We start from the raw sequence: 18,641 nt of genomic DNA on the forward strand, positions 1-18,641 counted from the left end.
CCAAGCCATGGCTGGCCTGCAGCTCAGTACAATCACGTCCACAGCACATGCAAAAGTATTGATGAACCAACACACCAAGGCCGCTTCTGCTACAAGTCAATTACTTGTTTTTAATTCAAAGAAAAGAATGGTAATTTAATAAATACTGCAGAAACATTAACCAAACATACAAAGTGACTTCAACAATTAAAAAAGTAATGAATGTCCTGTTTTATAACAGTTATAACTTATTTTTTTTCCACAATATTTAAATACAGAAAGCACTTACCAGCTATTTTGTAATACTGCCCTAAGCGCACTGTTGCATCAGTCAAAAGCTTATTATGGTGGTAAGAATGTCATTTTGTGTGGGAAATAATTGGAATGGATTTTTTTCTTCTTTTATCAGATGAAAAAAAGTGCCAGGAACACACAGAGTTGAGTTTTAATTATGGTAATCCTTTACCTTTGCAGAAGTCAACATGAACACAGCTTTAACACTTCAAAAATGAAGCATCATCCTTGGAAACAAAATGCTTGTTCTCAACAAGCTATAGCCACACTGGTTAGAGCTTACAGTATCTTCCTTCCGAGAGAAGCTATGAAGCTAAGTCGGTCAGTAAACAGTTGCAAACAATTTTAAAGGCCGATATGTTTAACGTAGCGATAGTAATCAGCAAGCAAAAAAAGAACTTAAACCAGTTCACTGATGTAATGGTTAATGATTGCTGTCTGGATATGTATATATTAGTCCTAAAGACTAAACATAGTATCCAGTTTCCACTGGGGACCCCTTAAGGCATCACAGTTCTTCAGACTCCATTTCCTCACAGCACTCACCACGAGCAAATGAAGTCTGCCGCGAGACACGGCTGCCCCAAGTAACTGTACGCGAGTGTCTAACAGAAGATAATCTGGCTCTGCTGGCTCATTTGCAGATTCTTGGGTTTTTACAAACATAGTTGCAGAGAACCGTATCATGGAGTAGCACTTCTCCATAGCATTTACAGAGGGCTAGATCTTGGGAGCCACTGGGCTCTTAGCTCCTGCTAGGAGCAGAGGAGTCCCAGGGCTTCCCCAGACGGGCAGTAAGGCTGAACAAACTATTTTTTTTTTAAACTAAGGATCATTTGTCATCATAGCTCTTAGCACCTTTCAGTTGATTTTATAGCTGAACCTACAGTGAAATACCCATACAGTACACCAGAACTTGAGATCATTTCCACTTCAAGTTACAATCACAAAGAGGAATGGAAAGTCAGAGTCCTGTAACAGGCAGGCAGTTTGCCCCCACGCCCCGATGCGATCCATTTAATTCTGCTGCAGCCGGGCACCTAAAAATACTGGGAAACCTCAAACAGTCGTCTTCATGACCAAAGTGATAAAATTTGGCTTGCGTTGCCACCTCCGGAAGGCAAAACTCCAAACTTCTCATGTACAGTGTTTTCCTCTAGGTGACGTATAGGCCTTGGTATACTCTCCATCTCAACGACGAGCTACTGAAAAATTAGATCATATCCTTTGGAAAACCAACTACAAGGTCACAGGGATAGTTCCTTAAAGAGGGCATATTAATAATGTCATCTTTAAAAAAAACATTAAAGTATTATTTTAAAGAAATCAAAGTGGTAGCATCCAGGAGCAGAGCATCAATAAAAGAAACAAGCACTGTCAATGACATCTCTCCTCTTCTCAGTGTTTTTTTTCCCCATTCACCCTCTCAGCACATTCACATGTTCTTTTTTGGCATTTTCTTCCACGTATCATTTCCCGATGCCACCTCATATAGAGCTATTTCTTCTCCCTGCTTGGTCTACACGCTCAGTTCCTAAGTACAGTCTCACACAACAGGTGAAGAGTCTCCTTTAAAGCAGTGGCATAAGCACCCATTAAATACCATGTGGCTGTATACTTCATCAAGCCTCCACCTCTCCCGAACGCTCTCTTCCTCCCGCTCAAGGAAATCGAGGTCCTTCACATCACCGTGCAACTCTTTGCTTTGTCCTTTCGCAAGTCTGTAGCCACTGTAGAAAGTTCTGGCCTGCCAGGCATGTGTGAAATTCGCTTTGTTGCCCTCTGCGACTTGTTTCGTTTAACATTTTTATTTGTTTTATTCACACACGCCAAGGTGGCAACATGAAAAATGTCTCTGACACTGTTTTCTGACTGTAAGGCTGAGCATTCAATATACGTAGCTGCTCCAATCTGTTTGGCCATATTTGCACCCTAAGGGAAAAAAGAACATGCAATCAGTACCAAGTTTCCAGCGAGCCAAAGCAAACCATACAATTACTTTTCAGCACTGTTTTCCATACACAATGTTCTGTGAAAACCAAAGCTAAAGCTCGGGTATGACAGCCAGCAGCTAATTTTGCAAAATAAACAGAGCTTTGGTTCCAAGCTGCATTCAAGCATTCTCTCGCACACAGATAAATGCCATTTGAAATAGAGACGATAAGCCCAGTGACCTGCAAATAACCGCAGCAACACAGGAAAGTACTGGTAGGACTTATTCAGGCTGGTCGACACGTCCCTATCCTGGAGCCCAGCACACGGGAAAAATCCTTGTTAGGCTTCTGCTAGGGGACAAAGCTTATGGGGAGAAGAGCTGGGTGTTTCTGGGCTCATAGCTAGGGAAGGGACAAAAATAAAAGGACTTCAGTGGCTAGACAAACCCTTCTTTTGCAATGTTAAGTGTGTGAGAAGTCAAAGCCGAGATATTTGTTCTAGCAGCACAAGAAAAACAACAAGCAAAGCCAGCAGATGACAATACCCCAGGGTCCTACAGGAAGACAATACAGTATCGTGTGAAAAAGCAGAACTGTTTTAATGGAATTTTACTTCGGAGGGACAAACCTTCCTCATAAGTTACTACATCCAAGCACATCCTTGATGATCCTCATGTATCCAGGGGCCTGAGGTAGAGGCAAGCAGGACAGGAGCCAGTCCGACCCCTCCTCTTTGCTCCCAGCCGGGCTGATGGCACCGATCCATCTGGACCCACATCATTATGCACTGTTTGCCTTGCACTGATGCAGCTGCTTTCTTATCAGTTTCAAGTGGGATTGGCTGATAAAAGACATGGTTTGGACCAAACCCTCTCCACTGTTAAACACCTCAACTCCTACTCAGCTCAACCTATCTCAGTTCCTCAAAACTGTTTGCTCAGGTGTAGCTGCCTAGAAATTATCTAGGATACTGGGGACAGGGTGTCAGCATCAGCTGAATTTATCCTCCAAACACTTCCTTATGCAGCTAAGAGAACTGAGGAAAACCCCACTAAGCTCTGATCCCAAGCTGACCTAGCAAGGCATGGAATCTAAAAAGAAGTTGTGTATCTTCACCCCAGAGGACTGGATCCTTCCCTGAAAATAGCACAGGAGAGCCCTGGGTCGCTTCTGGCCACCACCGTGCTTTGGCAACCACGAGACACACAACCACAGCTCAGGCTATGCTTTCCTGAAGTGCACACGAGATCATGCGAGGTTGTTCAAGTAGGGGCTTCACTGTATCATGTACAATTTTCTCTTTGGCTGATAAGTAAAAGCTTGTGACTTTGCCCTTCCTAAGGAGCTGCGACAGCAGGAGAGATGGGAATCTTCGAATCTAGGTGACAAACCTCTCTGTCAGTAGCTTTTCAATCACTAACTCTGAAAAAGGGACAAACTTGATCATTTTATTGAAGAACCACAACAAAATTTAAAACATATGACCTTGCGTATACCATAAGTGGCAGACTATTTCCTTTCTAGAAAGGCAGAAGAGTTGGCATTTAGTTTCACTTAAAACTGTCTGAAATGGAGAGATGTTCACTGAGTCAAGCTTAGAAAAAAAACACCATACCCAGCATAAGCCATCACAGTAAAACAACCCATGTTGTATTTTAATTAAAATACTCAGTTCACAGCAGCTCCTCATTTTCAAATTTAAACATGCTGTAGGAGGCTGCATTATTAGTAATTGCATATCAGGAGCTGTTGGTTTGGAAAACCTGAGGTTTTGGATAAGACATCAAAAACTGTTTCATAGTGCAGGATACATGGGCCAGCTAGAACTACCCGTGCAGGTAACACTTGCACTCTTGCACCCTGCAGGGTGTCTATCTGAAACCACCACTGTGATGCAGCTGCAATGCACTATATACAGAAGCAGTAAGGGGAAGTTTATCTTAGATCTTAGTTTTCCCCCCATTCTCTGCCTCCTGTTCTCCCATGGCCTCGTTCCTTTCCCCCTTTTCACCTCAGTGTCTGTATCTCACGATGACTGGCTCCAACCTTCTCACTTCCCAACAGGAGAACCACTGCCCAGGACTAAGATGCCTTCTGGATTTGCTGCCACCTTCACAGGGAGCTACAAGGTTGTTTCAAGCAGTGGGACTTTAAAGGGGTCAGATGACATTAAATACTTGTCATGATGCTTGAGTCACATGTACGACATTCAGCTCAAGTGTGAAGACGACGATTTTATCACCAGTAAATGAACAGGACAAGCCACACCTCGCAGTTACTGCTCCGGCCTCTGCAGGCACAGAAAAGCAGTAAGCTTATTTTCAATTCACTTAAAAGGCTCCTCACAACCAATAAGGCACAATGATGCTTAAAACATGCTGCTCTGTGGGACTGCATGACTTTCTGCTGCCTCCAAGGTATAGGTAGGCTTTTCCTGAAGTCCATGTACCTGCCTTCTGCACTTGTCAACAAGGAGGGAGGATTTGTTCATAAAGATGGCTACAGTGATAGAAAACAGTCTTATCCTCCACCCCAAAGGACAAAGAATGACACGGCACATACCTGGTCATAGGACACGGGCGTCTGCCTGTGATTGGAAAGTTCTACTAGTGTGCTTACATCCGTGCGCAGATCCGACTTGCAGCCAACCAGAAGCATTTTGGTGTTCGGACAAAACTCCTGGATTTCGCCTTTCCACTGTAAAATTTTAGGTTGTTGTTATATTGGCATAGTTCAATGCTTAAATCCAAAGAAGCAATGGATAGAGTTTAATACATCATGACATCTTATGTGGTAATACTCTTCCGTATTTACCTTCAAGCTAATTTCTGAAGGCGTTAGTTCCAGCATTATCTGGTCAAGGATAAAAACGTACAATCTCCTACACCAAGTCCACTGACTTAGTAATCGAGACTGTTTGCCTGCATGAATAAAGGTTTGCAGACCTGTCACTCCTTGCAGGAAGTAAGGACCTAGCCACAGCCACGTACAGAGAGGAACCAAAGCAAGCTGGTGTTACCACATCCACTGGTTCCTCCAGACTGAGCTAGAGGCCCGGCCTCTATGACCACAAAATACATGTTGTTATATATTTGCTATATCTGAAAACTAGACAAATCTGTCAAGGGCCCAGTGAGGAAGTCCTTCAAACAAAACATGTATCATGTTATTTTGTTTTCTTGCCCATAACCCATACATGGTTAACTTTGTGAGTACAAGAAAGCCAACAATTCTGCAGCCCAATTTGACCAGATCATACAACCCCTAAAATTTAAGGATATAATTTGGGTTTAAAAAGCTTATTAACAAAAATCTCTTCCCCATTAAGGAACAGTACAGTAACCAACAGTAACAGTGACAGAAAACAAAGACAGTTCTAGACATTTGTTGGCATAGTAAGCAGAGAATAGTCTGAAGTACTTTCTGTACATTATTCAGAGCACCACATGCTGCTTTATGCCCCAGTGCAAACAAGAACCACTGGCCCCAGCTACAGAGCGAAAGGAACTTCACATGGTTACGCCTTAAAGACGACACCACAAAGTTTGAGTCATGCCCAGTGACGGAGGGGAGGGCCAGGACCACCTTGTGAACACAGAGCTCAACTCTTAAACAAAGAGATTTAACTCGGGGGAAGTCAGGCTCTGAATCTTGGGTCACTGAGTTTCTGAAAAAGTCTAAAGTTTGGTGCAGAATTACATTTCTATGCTATTGCTAGGTTTTCTGGTGTCTCCCAGAGGCATTTGTTACTGGCTCCTTCTAGCTAAGACTGAGGAATTATGTAAAGCCATGGCATGAGTCCAAATGCTCTACAGACACTTTTAACTGTCTCTGCAACACAGCAAAGTTTCTCAGTCCTGTTTTTTATATGAATGTGACATTAGAGACAGTTTCTTGCTGCACCCAATGCCACCCTAAACAATTCATTGGTGTCTAAGGGCTGAGGAATGAGAATTTACTTCACCCCTGAGGTTCCATTACATGGTGTGTTTTTTTTTTTCAGTTAACATTAATCACTTCCAAATCAATGATTTCAAATCCTAGCAGCGCGGAGTACAGTCTGGTCTTCTTTCCATTAAAAGAAAAAAACAAAACAAAACTGAAGTTTCTAACATAGGAAACAGCACCACTCTTCAGAGGTTTAAGGACAAGCTACTTATAAACAGTTCTCTCCTCAAACATTTCTTAAGCACTTGCCTTTTTTAGCACACTGTCAAGAGTTTCTGGCCGACTAATGTCAAAGCAGATCAAGACAGCATCAGAGTCAGGATATGAAAGCGGACGGACATTGTCATAATAAGGAGAGCCTGCAGGAAAAGAAAAAACACTATTATCAGTATATATTTTTCACTTTTAGCAATCAAACATATCCAGAAAGTTTTGAAAGGTTTTTAGCAAAGCTCTTAAATATCACCTAGCTACCAGCTTTTCCTCAAAACCACTCCGTACTCCCAAAAGACAAGACTCTCAACTCCCCCGTCCTTTTGCTTCTCACCTACAAAAGCTTTCCCAAGTAGTTAAGAGGGACGGCACCCCAGTGATTCACCTCCCATTGAAAGCTTGTGATGCCCCCAGTAAGCAGAAAAAGGAAATAGGGTCAGCCCAAGTTTAAGTTCCAGCAATAATCTGCAGGAATTTGACTTTGAGGGGGGGAAAAAAGCATTAAAGCGTGTCTTCAAATGAGATTGTCCATAGTTACATTTTCATGTAAAAATTCGTTAATCTTGAAATCAGCTTTGAATTTTTAATTTAGAACAAAGTTCCAAGTGCAAAAAGCATCTTTGGTTCTCATGGATATTGGTAATTTTTAGAAAGAAAAACTCTTGCTTAGAGTTAAAGCAGTTGTTCCAGTACTTGACCAGGAAAGAATTCGAACCCTGCAGACAGACACGAGTAAGTTATCTGCCACAAAGAGGCACTGATTTGTAAGCCAATACATGCCTGTAGTAAATGTTTATGTATAGCCCATAAAACAAATCTTGATCAATGAGATCAAAAGCTAATCTTGTAATCCAAAGGAATATAAACAGGCCCAATGTTGCGTGTTACAACTGTTTTACTCAGAAGCTATTAAGGGATATGCCGAGTTTCTTTAAGACTTTTCATGATGTGCAGTTACAACTTCATCTGCAGCCAGAAATCTCATTTTTAGCATCTGTTGAACCTGGGAGCACATTTGGGGGAAAATCTCCGCTTTTTCTAGAAAGTTCCATGCACTCGGCCACCACTCGGTTTGGCCTTTATCTCTGCTGAAGTTTCACTTACTGAGCAGAATGCATTTCTGATTCAGAAGGGTACTTAAACAGTTAAGTTGTCCAACAGGATCAGGGCTTGGGCTTTAAAATGCATGCCTGTAAGTTAAAATGCACTTAGGCATATATTCTTATTCAGGTATTTGTCTTTCACAAGCCTAAAACCCAGCATCGAACATACGCAACAAGAATGCAGCTTTCAAGAGTTAGCAGGCATGACTTTTGGGGTTATCAGCCAATTATATCTCCAATTTTCAAACTACCTAGAACTAATTGTAAGGTCTCGGAGGCTGAACAGAGACTATTAACTGGATTAGAGGAATTCCTCGAGTTTTTAACTGACAGACATCTCATGCTGTTGCACAGAGCAGAGCGGGGAATGGTGTGAACGTATCACAGATGACTTCAGTTGGACAGCTTATACTAGAAGGAAGGAGTCAAGAATCCCAGGAATGTTGTTTTTGAAATGAAGAGTAACACATGGGGAACGAAGCATTACCAAACTAGGTAGCAGAAGGTAATTTGTTGAACAAGACTTATTTTATTCAAACGCTCATCTTCATAAATGATGTCAATCTAACGAAGAGGCAGCTGTCAAAAACTGCTCTTTAAAAAAACAGCTAGCTGTCTTCGGCAGTAAACGAGATGTCAGGAGGAAATCTAAGCCGAGCTGACCAGAAAAGCGCTCGCCCTGAGCTAAGCCCTGCTTGCAGGGCTATCGCCCCGGCCTTCCCAGCTGCCTGCAGCACCGCTACCCAGCACAGCACCGCCTGAGCACCCCCGGGCCGAGCTGCTAGCCCTGGGCAACCAGCCAGCACCCTCGCTAGCTACCCCTGTGGCCCGGCACCTTCCAACAGGCCGTGGCGGCAGCGCCTGAGAGGCAGCGGCCTGCGCGCCTCCCTGCCGAGCGCGGGCAAGTCGGGGCAGGGCGAGCTGCCGCCTTCGGGATCCGCAGCGCTCGGCCACAGGGCTGCCGGCTGGAAAGGAGGCTCAGAAAAGCCTCACCCAGAAACTAATTCCGTAGACACATACCTAACTTCTCAGTCAGCAGCCTCCAAGGACACAACGCACCATATATGTCCATCGGCGTGTATTTATGTATACACACAGTCACCACCTTCAGACCAGAGATTCCTCCTACTGTGTCAGCTGGAGCCGTGTTTGTTTGGAGGGTTTTTCTTCTCAGGTTTTCACTCTGAACCTCTCGTATTAAAGATGCTGAACTAGAAGACATGTACTTTTATAGGCAGTCCTTCCGTGCAGGTGCAAGCGAGGAGTATTTGACACACTCTTCTCCTCAGGGCGGTGTATGGCAGAACAAACTGGAATCGTTTAAAGTCCTCGCGCGGCAGCACCGACAAAAGAAGTTTCCTGGTCTCATTCGACAGCAATAACCGAGCGTTTATTATTCCGCAAATAAAGAGCAGCCCCGGTCCTTACCGTGGCGAGGCTATTCAATCTGGCATTTCATCATTTCACCCAGAAACCCTCAGAACCGAGGAATCTCAGGAATGAGGTTCAAGTCTGAACAGACAACTTGAACACGGCCCAGCAAGGCTGTTCAGTCTTTTTCAAGTTAGTCTGCAGATTTGAAACCATGCCAGCCCTGGAAAACAGGAGGAGAATGCAAGGCTACAGCTATGGCATTCGTGAAAAAAATAAGCCTGCTTGTGTTTGCGATTCTGCTCTTACAAGTAAAACATTTTTGTCCGGGACAACATGAATGATTTCTCAGTTTTATCAAGGGATCGCTGATAATGCTGTAGTTCATCTTGTTTTGTGGTGAAAGTATATTCCAGCTGCAATCCCCGATTTTATCTGTTTGGCAGCTTAAATAATCTAAGCCAAAGTAATTTACACAATAAGAACGCTTTGCTTCTCAACTCTTATGCTTCATGCAAAGTACAGCACAAGTTCAGCTGTCAAAGCGAATTAAACCCCTCCCAAGCAGCGTGCTCGGCTTCAGTCTACAGAAGATGCCAAAGCTTAGGCTTAAGCATTGCTAAGTTAATAAACGCCAAAATTATTCACATCATTGAAAGTTAAAGCACGTTTTTCTTTTTTTTTTTGGACAACTTAGTGCTGCCCTAAGCTGCTAGACCCCGGAGAGCTGAATGCCTGTCACTGCACTTGAGGAGGCTGAGCCCCACGTCCCGCCTGCAGCACGGAGCTGGGCAGCACCAGGCTACTTGCACATCGCCACCGGGCGCTCCCCTCCACTGCCCTTCGGACTCCGGTCAGCTGGAAGAACGACAAACAGCAGCCTTCTCACTCCCAGTTCCTCAGGCTTGCTGATTATCAGCTAGATAAAAAAGCACAGCAAACACTGCAGTGGCAGCTCCGAGCAGGTGGCTCCCTGCTATGGCCTTCTTCCTTCCCAGCACACCTCGGCCGTTTCGGGGAAAGCACACAAATATCGCTCATAGCATTGTGCATTTACGTTTCTGTACCTCAAACAGAAAGTGGGACTTCTGGTCCAGTTACCAATTCTATTTTTTCCCCTCTATAGGGGAAAAAAAAACAACTATCAGGACTAGTTACTGCTACACAGTCACGAAAGAAAATCACATAGCTCAACACAGCCAACTTTTAAGTGAACTGAAAGGCAAAGGCAGGAATTTGACATTTCCTTTATACCACTTACTGCCAGAGAACTCAGGGAAATAGGAACTTGAACCCCTGTATGTTTCAAATACCTTCTGAAAGATACCTCAGCAAAAAAAACCTTTATAATCAATATTATTTTTTTATGTAGATGCTGAATACACTGTGCACTTTCAAATCACAGTAAAGCTAATTCGATTTAAGGCTCTAAGGCCCTTCTGGATTTAATTATATGCTAGTCCCCAGCAGTGCACAAGTATTTCTGGCCCTGCTGAGAACTACCAGAGCGTTCAGTACAGTTTCCCCTGTTCAACCAATACAAAAGAAACTCAGGAGTTGTTGGAGAGGCAGATACGTATACCTAATGGACAGCATGCGATTTCTGTACAAGAAAAATGCCTATCGGAGTAGTCACTTTTAATGGAAGAAGGCAAAACCTCAGTAAACGAACCACGTGCATGTTGAACAAAGCTGTCTCACACACAAGCATTCTTCATGGTGTCCACAAGATTACACCACGAAGCTTTAGCCTGAAGAAACTTCTCTCAAATACCGTACCTCGCAAAATGAGCGTACAGCTGCCAAGGAGTGCAGGACTGCCATACTGTATCACCACAGAACAATTTATGATGTAGTTATATTGCAACCAGACATTCCTGCTTTGAAAAAAAAAAGGTGTTGGTAGTCCAAAAACCGATTGAAATTCAAGTTGGCAAGTGTTTTCCTTAATGCTGTGGCTAATTTAAATCCTTATAATGACTTGCAGAACTTGACAGCACCAGAAAATATTTGAATAATGAACCTTCCCACTCCACTCTTACTTGGGTGTTTTGTCCCAGATTTCTATGGACATGCCCAAGATACAACAAACTTCCCAATACGTATACAGCTGCCTTTGAAGGTTCAACTATGCGATGCTCTACATTTTGCACTTAAGATTGCTCCAGTAATAAGCACATTATATTACTTCATAGGTAAACCCAAACAGCTGGGCCTGTTTTCACTCCAACATAAGGCTTTTAACCAATGCCTGCAGTTTTGGTTTTCTTTTAATTTTCTCAATGAGCAAAAAAAAATCCACTCAGAGTGGCAGTACCTTCCTTTCAATGCATTCAGTGGGAAAACCAGCGTTTAAGTTAAGGTATGGACTAATTTGAGAGGTAGCCTGAGGCATGCTCCCAGCTAGGACACAGCTGCAGAATAAAAAACCTGATATTAAATACCGATAAAGTCATCTTGAAATACATACAGTATACTGTAATCAAGTCCTGCTAAAGAGCATCCGTTTTTCACCCTCCCCCCTCAAGAAATGCAGAAAATCCCCACGACTTGGGCCATTACCTCCCCCAGCCCATGCTGCCATGGACATTATCCTCCATTAGCATTTGGCAGCTACAAATCATATTTTGAGGTTAACTAGATCTTGTCCTGCTTTAGAGTCATTAAGACATTTATTGTAATTCAGCAGAGGACCAGGACAAAGACTTGCAAAGAACTAAATTACCAGGAATTTAAGATAATGCTAAAACATTATCTTATCTCCCGATGCCTCTTATCTGGTGATATGATTTTGCATCGGGTAAATGGGCTCTGGGCAGTTTTTCTTCTGGCAGTCGGCAGGAAGAGCTGCTTGCAGAGAGCCTTCAGCTGCAGAATCCCACAGCCAGAGGATGTGGCGTTCGGTCTACTATTAGACCGAGCATCCCATCTTTCAAACACTTCCTCTTTAGGTTCAGATTGCAGACAAATTAGCCACTTGTCCTGAAGCTCCCGACTCTGCCAGACTGCCTGTTAGATCCAGGATGAGCCTGGAAGCCTGGCGTGCACAAGCAAAGGCTGGCAGGTGTTTGTTCCGGTGCTGCCATCTTTTGAAGTGCTACAGGATATTTCATTACGAGGGTGTCGTCAGCCTTTGACATACAGATTCCAGGCCTTCACATGTCAAACAACCGGCGCGTTGCATTTTAATAGCTAAAGATAAAATTTTCCAGAATACCTTGGCTAACTATTAATTTTTAATAAGGCCTTACTCCACAGAGTTTGTTACAGCCTGCTTAGTAATCAGGATGAAAGCTCAAACCAGACACACTTCAAGAAGCCTCCAAGTCTTATTTGGCATGAGATGAAAAAAACAAACAGTTTAGAACTATGCTGATACCGAATGTGGGCACAGAGACTGCCTTTTCCCAGTAACTGTGTTGCAAGACTTTGGAATCATTTCCTGAACAGCAAGAGGAAAACCAACTCAAAGCCCAAATTCCTATTTTGAAAATGGATTAAAATTTTAGTTTCTGGTAAGAGGAGTGATTTTGTATTTCGACAGATCTGATGGGTCCAAAGACAGCATATACAAAGCTTGCCTAAGGAAGGAAGGGCTTTGCATACTCGGTCAAGTTTTTTCCAGCTCTTTCTTTTCAATCCCTTCTGCAGAGTTAATGTTGATCCGCATCTGTGCTAATGGCACTTGCAAGCTCAGGGCTGCACCCTAACCAGGCTGAGCCCACGGCCACGGGGATCACCTACAGCAGCATCCAGAGGGGTTTCTGGCCTAATACATAATCCCAGACAGACAGATGCAAGAACCTTAGCCTCTGAGGTATCTGAGCTGCTGATTTTGAAATGGCCACTGAAGGCACACCTGGAACAGCCACGGCACACATCTGCTGATGCTGGTGTGTAAAAAAGGTTGGTTCCTAAAAAAGGATGGTTCTCCCTGCATCTTCGAGGGGGAATGATGCCCAACTTCCTAGCCTTTCTTGACTTTAAAGCATCTCTAAAACGTGGAAAAATCACCGTAGTTTGTAAAAAAACAGACCCTAAGGAGCCTGCAAGGAACTCAAATATCCCCTGACTCAATTTACCACTAACATCCATCAACACCTCTCCCCTCTCCGGCTAGGTAACGCAGGGTTCCGCGGCAGTGGAGTACAGAGGGCAGCTCTGAGCCTCTTCGGAGAGCTCTCCCCACTCAACCTAGGGAAGACACACACCGCTGACCCACCTGCCCTCCCTGCAAGCCCTCCAAGCCCCTACCGGCGGAGCTTTGTCCTCCTTCTCCCCCCCAAAATCAAACACATCCCCCAGCGCCCCGGCGGACCCCAACCCCGGCCAGACACAGCCGCCGCCCGCCCCGGGGACAGCCCCCATCAGCGGGGGGTCCCGGGGGTCCCGCAGCCCACCCCCTGCCCGTCCCCGCGGCGCTCACCGGAGGTGTCCCAGAGGCTGAGCTCGATGCGCTGCGTGTCGATCTCGAAGCTGGCCGTGTAGTTCTCGAAGACGGTGGGCACGTAGCTCTGCGAGGGGCAGACAGCGCAACGCGGTCAGCCCAAACCGCGACCCCCGGGACCCCCCCAAAACCCCCAAATCCCAACACCCCCGGACCCCCAGACCCCATCCCCCGTACCTCGGGGAAGCAGTCCTTGGCGAAGACGTGGAGCAGCGCGGTCTTGCCGCACTGGCTGTCCCCCACCACTACGATCTTGCACTTCACGTTCTGGTTGGGATCCATCACCGCCTTGCTCGATAACTTCTGGCTCGCTCTTCTTTCCTTCATTGATCTCCGCTTAGTCCCCTCGGCCGGCCACGACGAAAAAGGAAAAACCACACCCGGCTGCCTCTCCTCGTCCCCCGCCCACCCCCAAAAAAATAATAATAAAAAAAAAATTAGGAAAAAAAAAAAAGAAGGTAGCCCGAGGAAACCCAGATGGAGGTGGCAGAGCCGCGGGCGCCCCGCCGCCCGCCCGCCGGTCCCGCGCAGACTGCTTTGTCCCCCCGCCGCCCACCCCTATTTATAGGCTCGCTGCCGCCAAGCCCCGCCCACCGCCGGCGCGGCTCCGCCCCCCGGCCGCGCGCGCTGCCGGGGAGGGGCGGGGCGCCCCCTAGGGGAGAGAGGGAGGGGCCCGGGAGGGGGGGTCGGGGGGGTTTGGGGCAGCCTGGGCGTGGGGAGGGCTGAGGAGGGGGCTAAGGAAGGGGTTGAAGGGCTGAGGAGGGGGCTTGGGGGCTGAGAAGGGGGCTTGGGGGCTGAGAAGGGGGTTGAAGGGCTGAGGGGGGGGTTGAAGGGCTGAGGGGGGGGTTGAAGGGCTGAGGGGGGGTTGAAGGGCTGAGGGGGGGTTGAGGGGGGGGCTGAGGGGGGGTTGAGGGGCTGAGGGGGGGGTTGAGGAGGGGGTTGAGGGGCTGAGGAGGGGCTGAGGGGGGTCTGAGGAGGAGGTTGAGGGACTGAGGAAGAAGTTGAGGGGCTGAGGAAGAGGCTGAGGAGGGGCTGATGGGCTGAGGAGGGGGTTGAGGGGCTGAGGAAAAGGCTGGGGGGGGTTGAGGGGCTGGGGAAGGGGCTGAGGGGAGGCCCTGGGTGGATGCAGCCTTCCTGAAGGTGGGGTTGTGGCCGTGGCTCCCCAGTGAGTCAGTCACCCAGGCTATAAACTCGCCCCGTGTCATTTCTGGGCCCAGACACCGTTGGTTAATAAAGTCTTGCGACACCCAGACGTGGAAAAGCTCCGCTATCTGGTGTGTTTAACCGTAGGAAGGTGCTCCGGTGATGTGGGCAAGGCAGGGTCCCAAGATGCGGCGCTAACGTTCTTCACTTTGTCCTGATGTGTCATGTTTTTCAGCTGGCCAAATGGCTCATCTTCAGTGAATTTTCCGAAGAATTCGAGATTTGGTTTCCGCTTGGGAATATTGAGCAAAACTAAAATTTGCAATGTGTGCAAGATGATTCAGAAGGCCTCGCTGAAGAGCTGGGGCATGCGGATTTCCAGCTCTGCTGTTTTTAACTGAAGAGCTCACCTCCTGCAGTCCCCGTCCATCCCTGCTTTCCCCACCAGCACTGCCGTGGCTCCTTGGATGGGTGGCGGAATGGGAAAATGTTGAGTAAGGAGTAAAACGTACTGCTGGTATCAAGTCAGGTTCACCTCTTTTATTCAAACATGGGTATTTGAACGGGAAATTTTAAAAGCATGGGGAAATTCAGCTGTGTTTTCATGTCTTCAGCGTGCAGAGAGCCCTGTTTCTTTACTCCCCTCCGCTCTTTTATTGCATCTCCATCTCCGCACCGAGACCCAGCAGCCTCACAGGCAGAGGCAGGTGGGACAAAGCCGCGTAGGTTCAGCCCTGGCTCCGCAGTCCCATATTCTCTGTAACCCCAATAGACCGGCTGAGGTGTATCTGGTGAGTATGAGGGGAGAAGAGGGGGCTGAACGAGCTCTTTGTTGATCTCGAGTGGGAGCTGGATGGAAACATCTGCTCCCTGTCAGCTCATCAGTCACCTCCGTGCAGATGGAGGCAAGATGCATCGAAGCTGGTGCTGAGGTACTGTCCTCGGGGTGGCTCGTTGCTCTGGACACAAGGGCACATCCCAGGCACGGCACACTGGGCCTGGGGGGCTGCTGCCGCACACATCTCCCATGGAAAATTCGCCTGCACCTAGCTATGCTAGGAATGTGGAAACTTCAACACACACCACTTACTCATCCTGACTTCCATCAGCACGCCTCGTGCTAACACGAGAAGGGGCGGCTGTTTACGTGCTTTGTTTGCTGTCACAGCCGCTGCCAGGGCCACCCAGCTGAAAACCCCGGCTTTCAGGCCGTCCTGCGCCGCGCCGTGCTCTGCCAGCAAGGAAGCGAAGGAATCCCCGCCGGGGCTGTGCACACCGAGCCGAGGAGCTTCGAGCCGACAGCCTGAGCTAATATTAGAAGAGGTCGCTTGGTGTTACAGAGCACTCGCTGGCTCACGGGCTCCGGGGCGGAGGAAAAGGGCAATGTATGGCTGCACGGGGAGCCGCCTGCACGGGCATGGGATTCCTGCGAAGGGAAGCGTGGGACCTCGCAGCTTCGTGCACTTGTGACCATCAATAAACGAGGGGGCTACGAGACATGCCTGCCTGCTCTGGAACAGCTTGTTTGTTGTCATTCCTTGGGGAAACTGTTCCAGATATGTTAATCCCTGTAAAACTATTATTCATGTCGTACTATTAAGTTTAATGCCTTTTCACATATCTTGATAACTAGGGGGATAACACAGCGGGGTTAACATTTCCATTGGTATTTTTCACACGCAGTCTGATTTTGATTTATAAGGCAGAGTTTCTTGCTTTGCTTAGTTCAAATTCCCCATTTTTCTTTAGGTCTGATTCCTTCCTAGACTTTCTCAGTTTCTCTGCTTTCCACCCAGGAAAGCATTATATGTGTATTAATACCATATAAATAATCCGGTGTTATCTGCGGTAATGACTGCTGATCGAGTGGAAGATTTTATGGGGATATCAAGACACATTTTTCTCCCCTCAGAAGTAATCAGCTTGAACGCTTTCTGTGACTGTAATAAAACAGTCAAGGAGAATGCTTTTAGTACCGGAGTGATTGCTTGACGACTTAAATCCAAAATTGCCAGCAGAATACCTATCTGCAATGCCAGCCACCAAAGCATCTGTTGGAAGCGTTCAACAACATGCATAAAACATGAACCTTGCACGTCCCGTTCCCTCCTTTCTGCGTGTGTAACTGAAAGGGGCATGCGTTAAAGGAACGCTATTAAGGTTTAAGGTCAAACACTCGTGTATTAGGAAATGCGCAGTTCCTGTGTGTCGGAAGCGTGGGCTCCCGTGTGAGCCTGCAGTGATAGCCATTAATTTCACGATCACGAATTATGTTTTCCAGAGAACTTCTTCGGCCCACAGAGCGATGTTGTCACCTTAATGACAGAAACACCCGTACCCCTCACGGCTCCGTCTGCAATCCGTGCTTCGTTTAGGGACGCTACTCACACCCTTCTCCCCAACACGTACCAATTTATTATCTCTTTCCTCTTCTCCGGTGCTTGTCACTGTCATATCTGAGTTCTTAACAGCTGAAAATGAATTATTTTTCACGGGTACCTTGTGTGATGGCACGATCAGAGCACGGCTGTTAGACAAGCGAGCGGTGAGGTCCCAGGTACCCGCTAATTTTGGCTGAACACGCAGGGCTTGATTCACTCAGAATGCCTAACATTACGCGGCACCTCGGATGTTTTGGCGCTTACTGTTTCTGTGAGCGGTGGTTAGGACTTAAAATCAGGAAGCCCCGAGCCACGTTGCGTGTGTAGGAAATTAAAAAGTTCTCACTTAGTGATTATCTGCGAAAAAATGTGGTCCGAGCAGCTTGACTGCCGTCACGTGCGGGAGTGTTTGCTGGCTGAGGTTCCCAAAACCCGTGGAAATTGAAGGGTTGGGACGTGCGGGGCTCAGTCACCACGGAGGAACCGGGGCTGTGGCTGCCTAAACCACATTTCCTTCTCTTCTAGCAAGGGCTTAAAATTAAAGGTGATACGGAGAGGATGAGCATCTCAGTCCTGGGTCGTGAGGCTGGTGTAACAGCTATGCGGGAACAACGGCAACTGAGAAAATATAGGTAAAGGTAGATAAAGAATTAGATAAATTCATAAAATTAACTGGGGACATCAGTACCTCTCCCTCGCTTGGCTGGCAGCTCGCTGAGTGCTAAGGCGATGAAGCTCAGCCCTTCCAGGTTTCAGGAGCTGAGGGCAATGCTTTCGCAAAGTTATGAGCACTCCAAAATGATTTTAAAATCCCTTAATAACTTAAGGGAAGATGTTAAGACAGGGAGCAAGGCATTTTACAGTGCTAGGTGTGCTGTAATTAGGAAGGTGCGCGTGGGAATCTCACATCTCACGCAAGCAGGGTCAGCCTGGTGCACCTCGGGGGTGGTTTTAGGGCATTTGTTGGCAGAGCACGGCAGCATGCCAGGGGTGCTGCTCCCTCCCATTTGCAGGGAACGCGTGGGAGGCCGTCACCCTTCTCCCAGGTTCGTTGCCTTCCCATCCCACCAGAGATGCGCCTCCGTTTCATGTAACATCCCAGAGATACACCCTAACATGTGCGGTTTTCATCCAACATTACGGGAGTTATGCAAACTGCTTTGCTCTTACGTTATGTGTGATTTGTTAGTGCTGGCGGTAAGGGCAGCCCCGGCCGGGCTGCTCCGCCAGCCATGCAATCGCAGGCATCCCAAGGACGTTTCCCGGGGTCGGGTGGTGTACCACACAGCTTTCCACGGGGAGGAAAGCATGCGAGAAGCCAAAAATCAGGATTCAGAAGCCACAGCTTTGGCTTATTTTGTCTAAATCCGTAGCACGGTTCTGCAGTCCTCGCTCCTATGAAATCAGCACAAGCATCTTATAAAGCTCTTCGTATCCACCAGCATCAGAGAGTGCAAGTGCTTATTTGGGGTGATGATATAGGATGCCATTTTAACAGGAGGAATAATTGTTTTGAGATTGTTTTTTTTCCAAATTAAACAAAAAAAATCCAAAGTTGCATTAAATTTATTTGGATCTGAACTCTGATCCGAACCGTACCGATCCGAAGATCCTTTGAAACGTGTGGGGAAAATCCTATTGAATTTGCTGAGCTTTGGCTCAGAGTGAAACGGTTTCTAGCTGTTGTTTGAGAATCCCCTGCAGACTGAAAGTTTTCGTCTTCAGTTCCTGGAGGTTAATTATGGAAATTCGTTATAGTGGATCAGCACTCCCAGTTGCTGGGGAGACGGTAAAGCTGTTTGGTATGAAATTCTAGCCCGGAGCTGGA

The 18,641-nt window shown here is 46.8% G+C and overlaps 1 protein-coding gene across 1 annotated transcript; it reads right to left on the minus strand.

The window, feature by feature from the left end:
• Nucleotides 1–86: 86 nt before the first annotated feature.
• On the minus strand, nt 87–13,824 carry RND3 (Rho family GTPase 3). The gene is made up of 5 exons (XM_035332004.1): nt 13,467–13,824; nt 13,269–13,356; nt 6,405–6,514; nt 4,770–4,904; nt 87–2,205 (listed from the first exon to the last, which is right to left on the minus strand). Exons 1-5 carry the CDS (start codon nt 13,614–13,616, stop codon nt 1,954–1,956), a joined length of 735 nt encoding a protein of 244 aa, XP_035187895.1. The 5' UTR covers nt 13,617–13,824; the 3' UTR covers nt 87–1,953.
• Between the last annotated feature and the right edge of the window lie 4,817 nt (nt 13,825–18,641).

This window comes from Oxyura jamaicensis, chromosome 7 (genome assembly GCF_011077185.1).
Source record: "Oxyura jamaicensis isolate SHBP4307 breed ruddy duck chromosome 7, BPBGC_Ojam_1.0, whole genome shotgun sequence".
NCBI lineage: Eukaryota > Metazoa > Chordata > Aves > Anseriformes > Anatidae > Oxyura > Oxyura jamaicensis.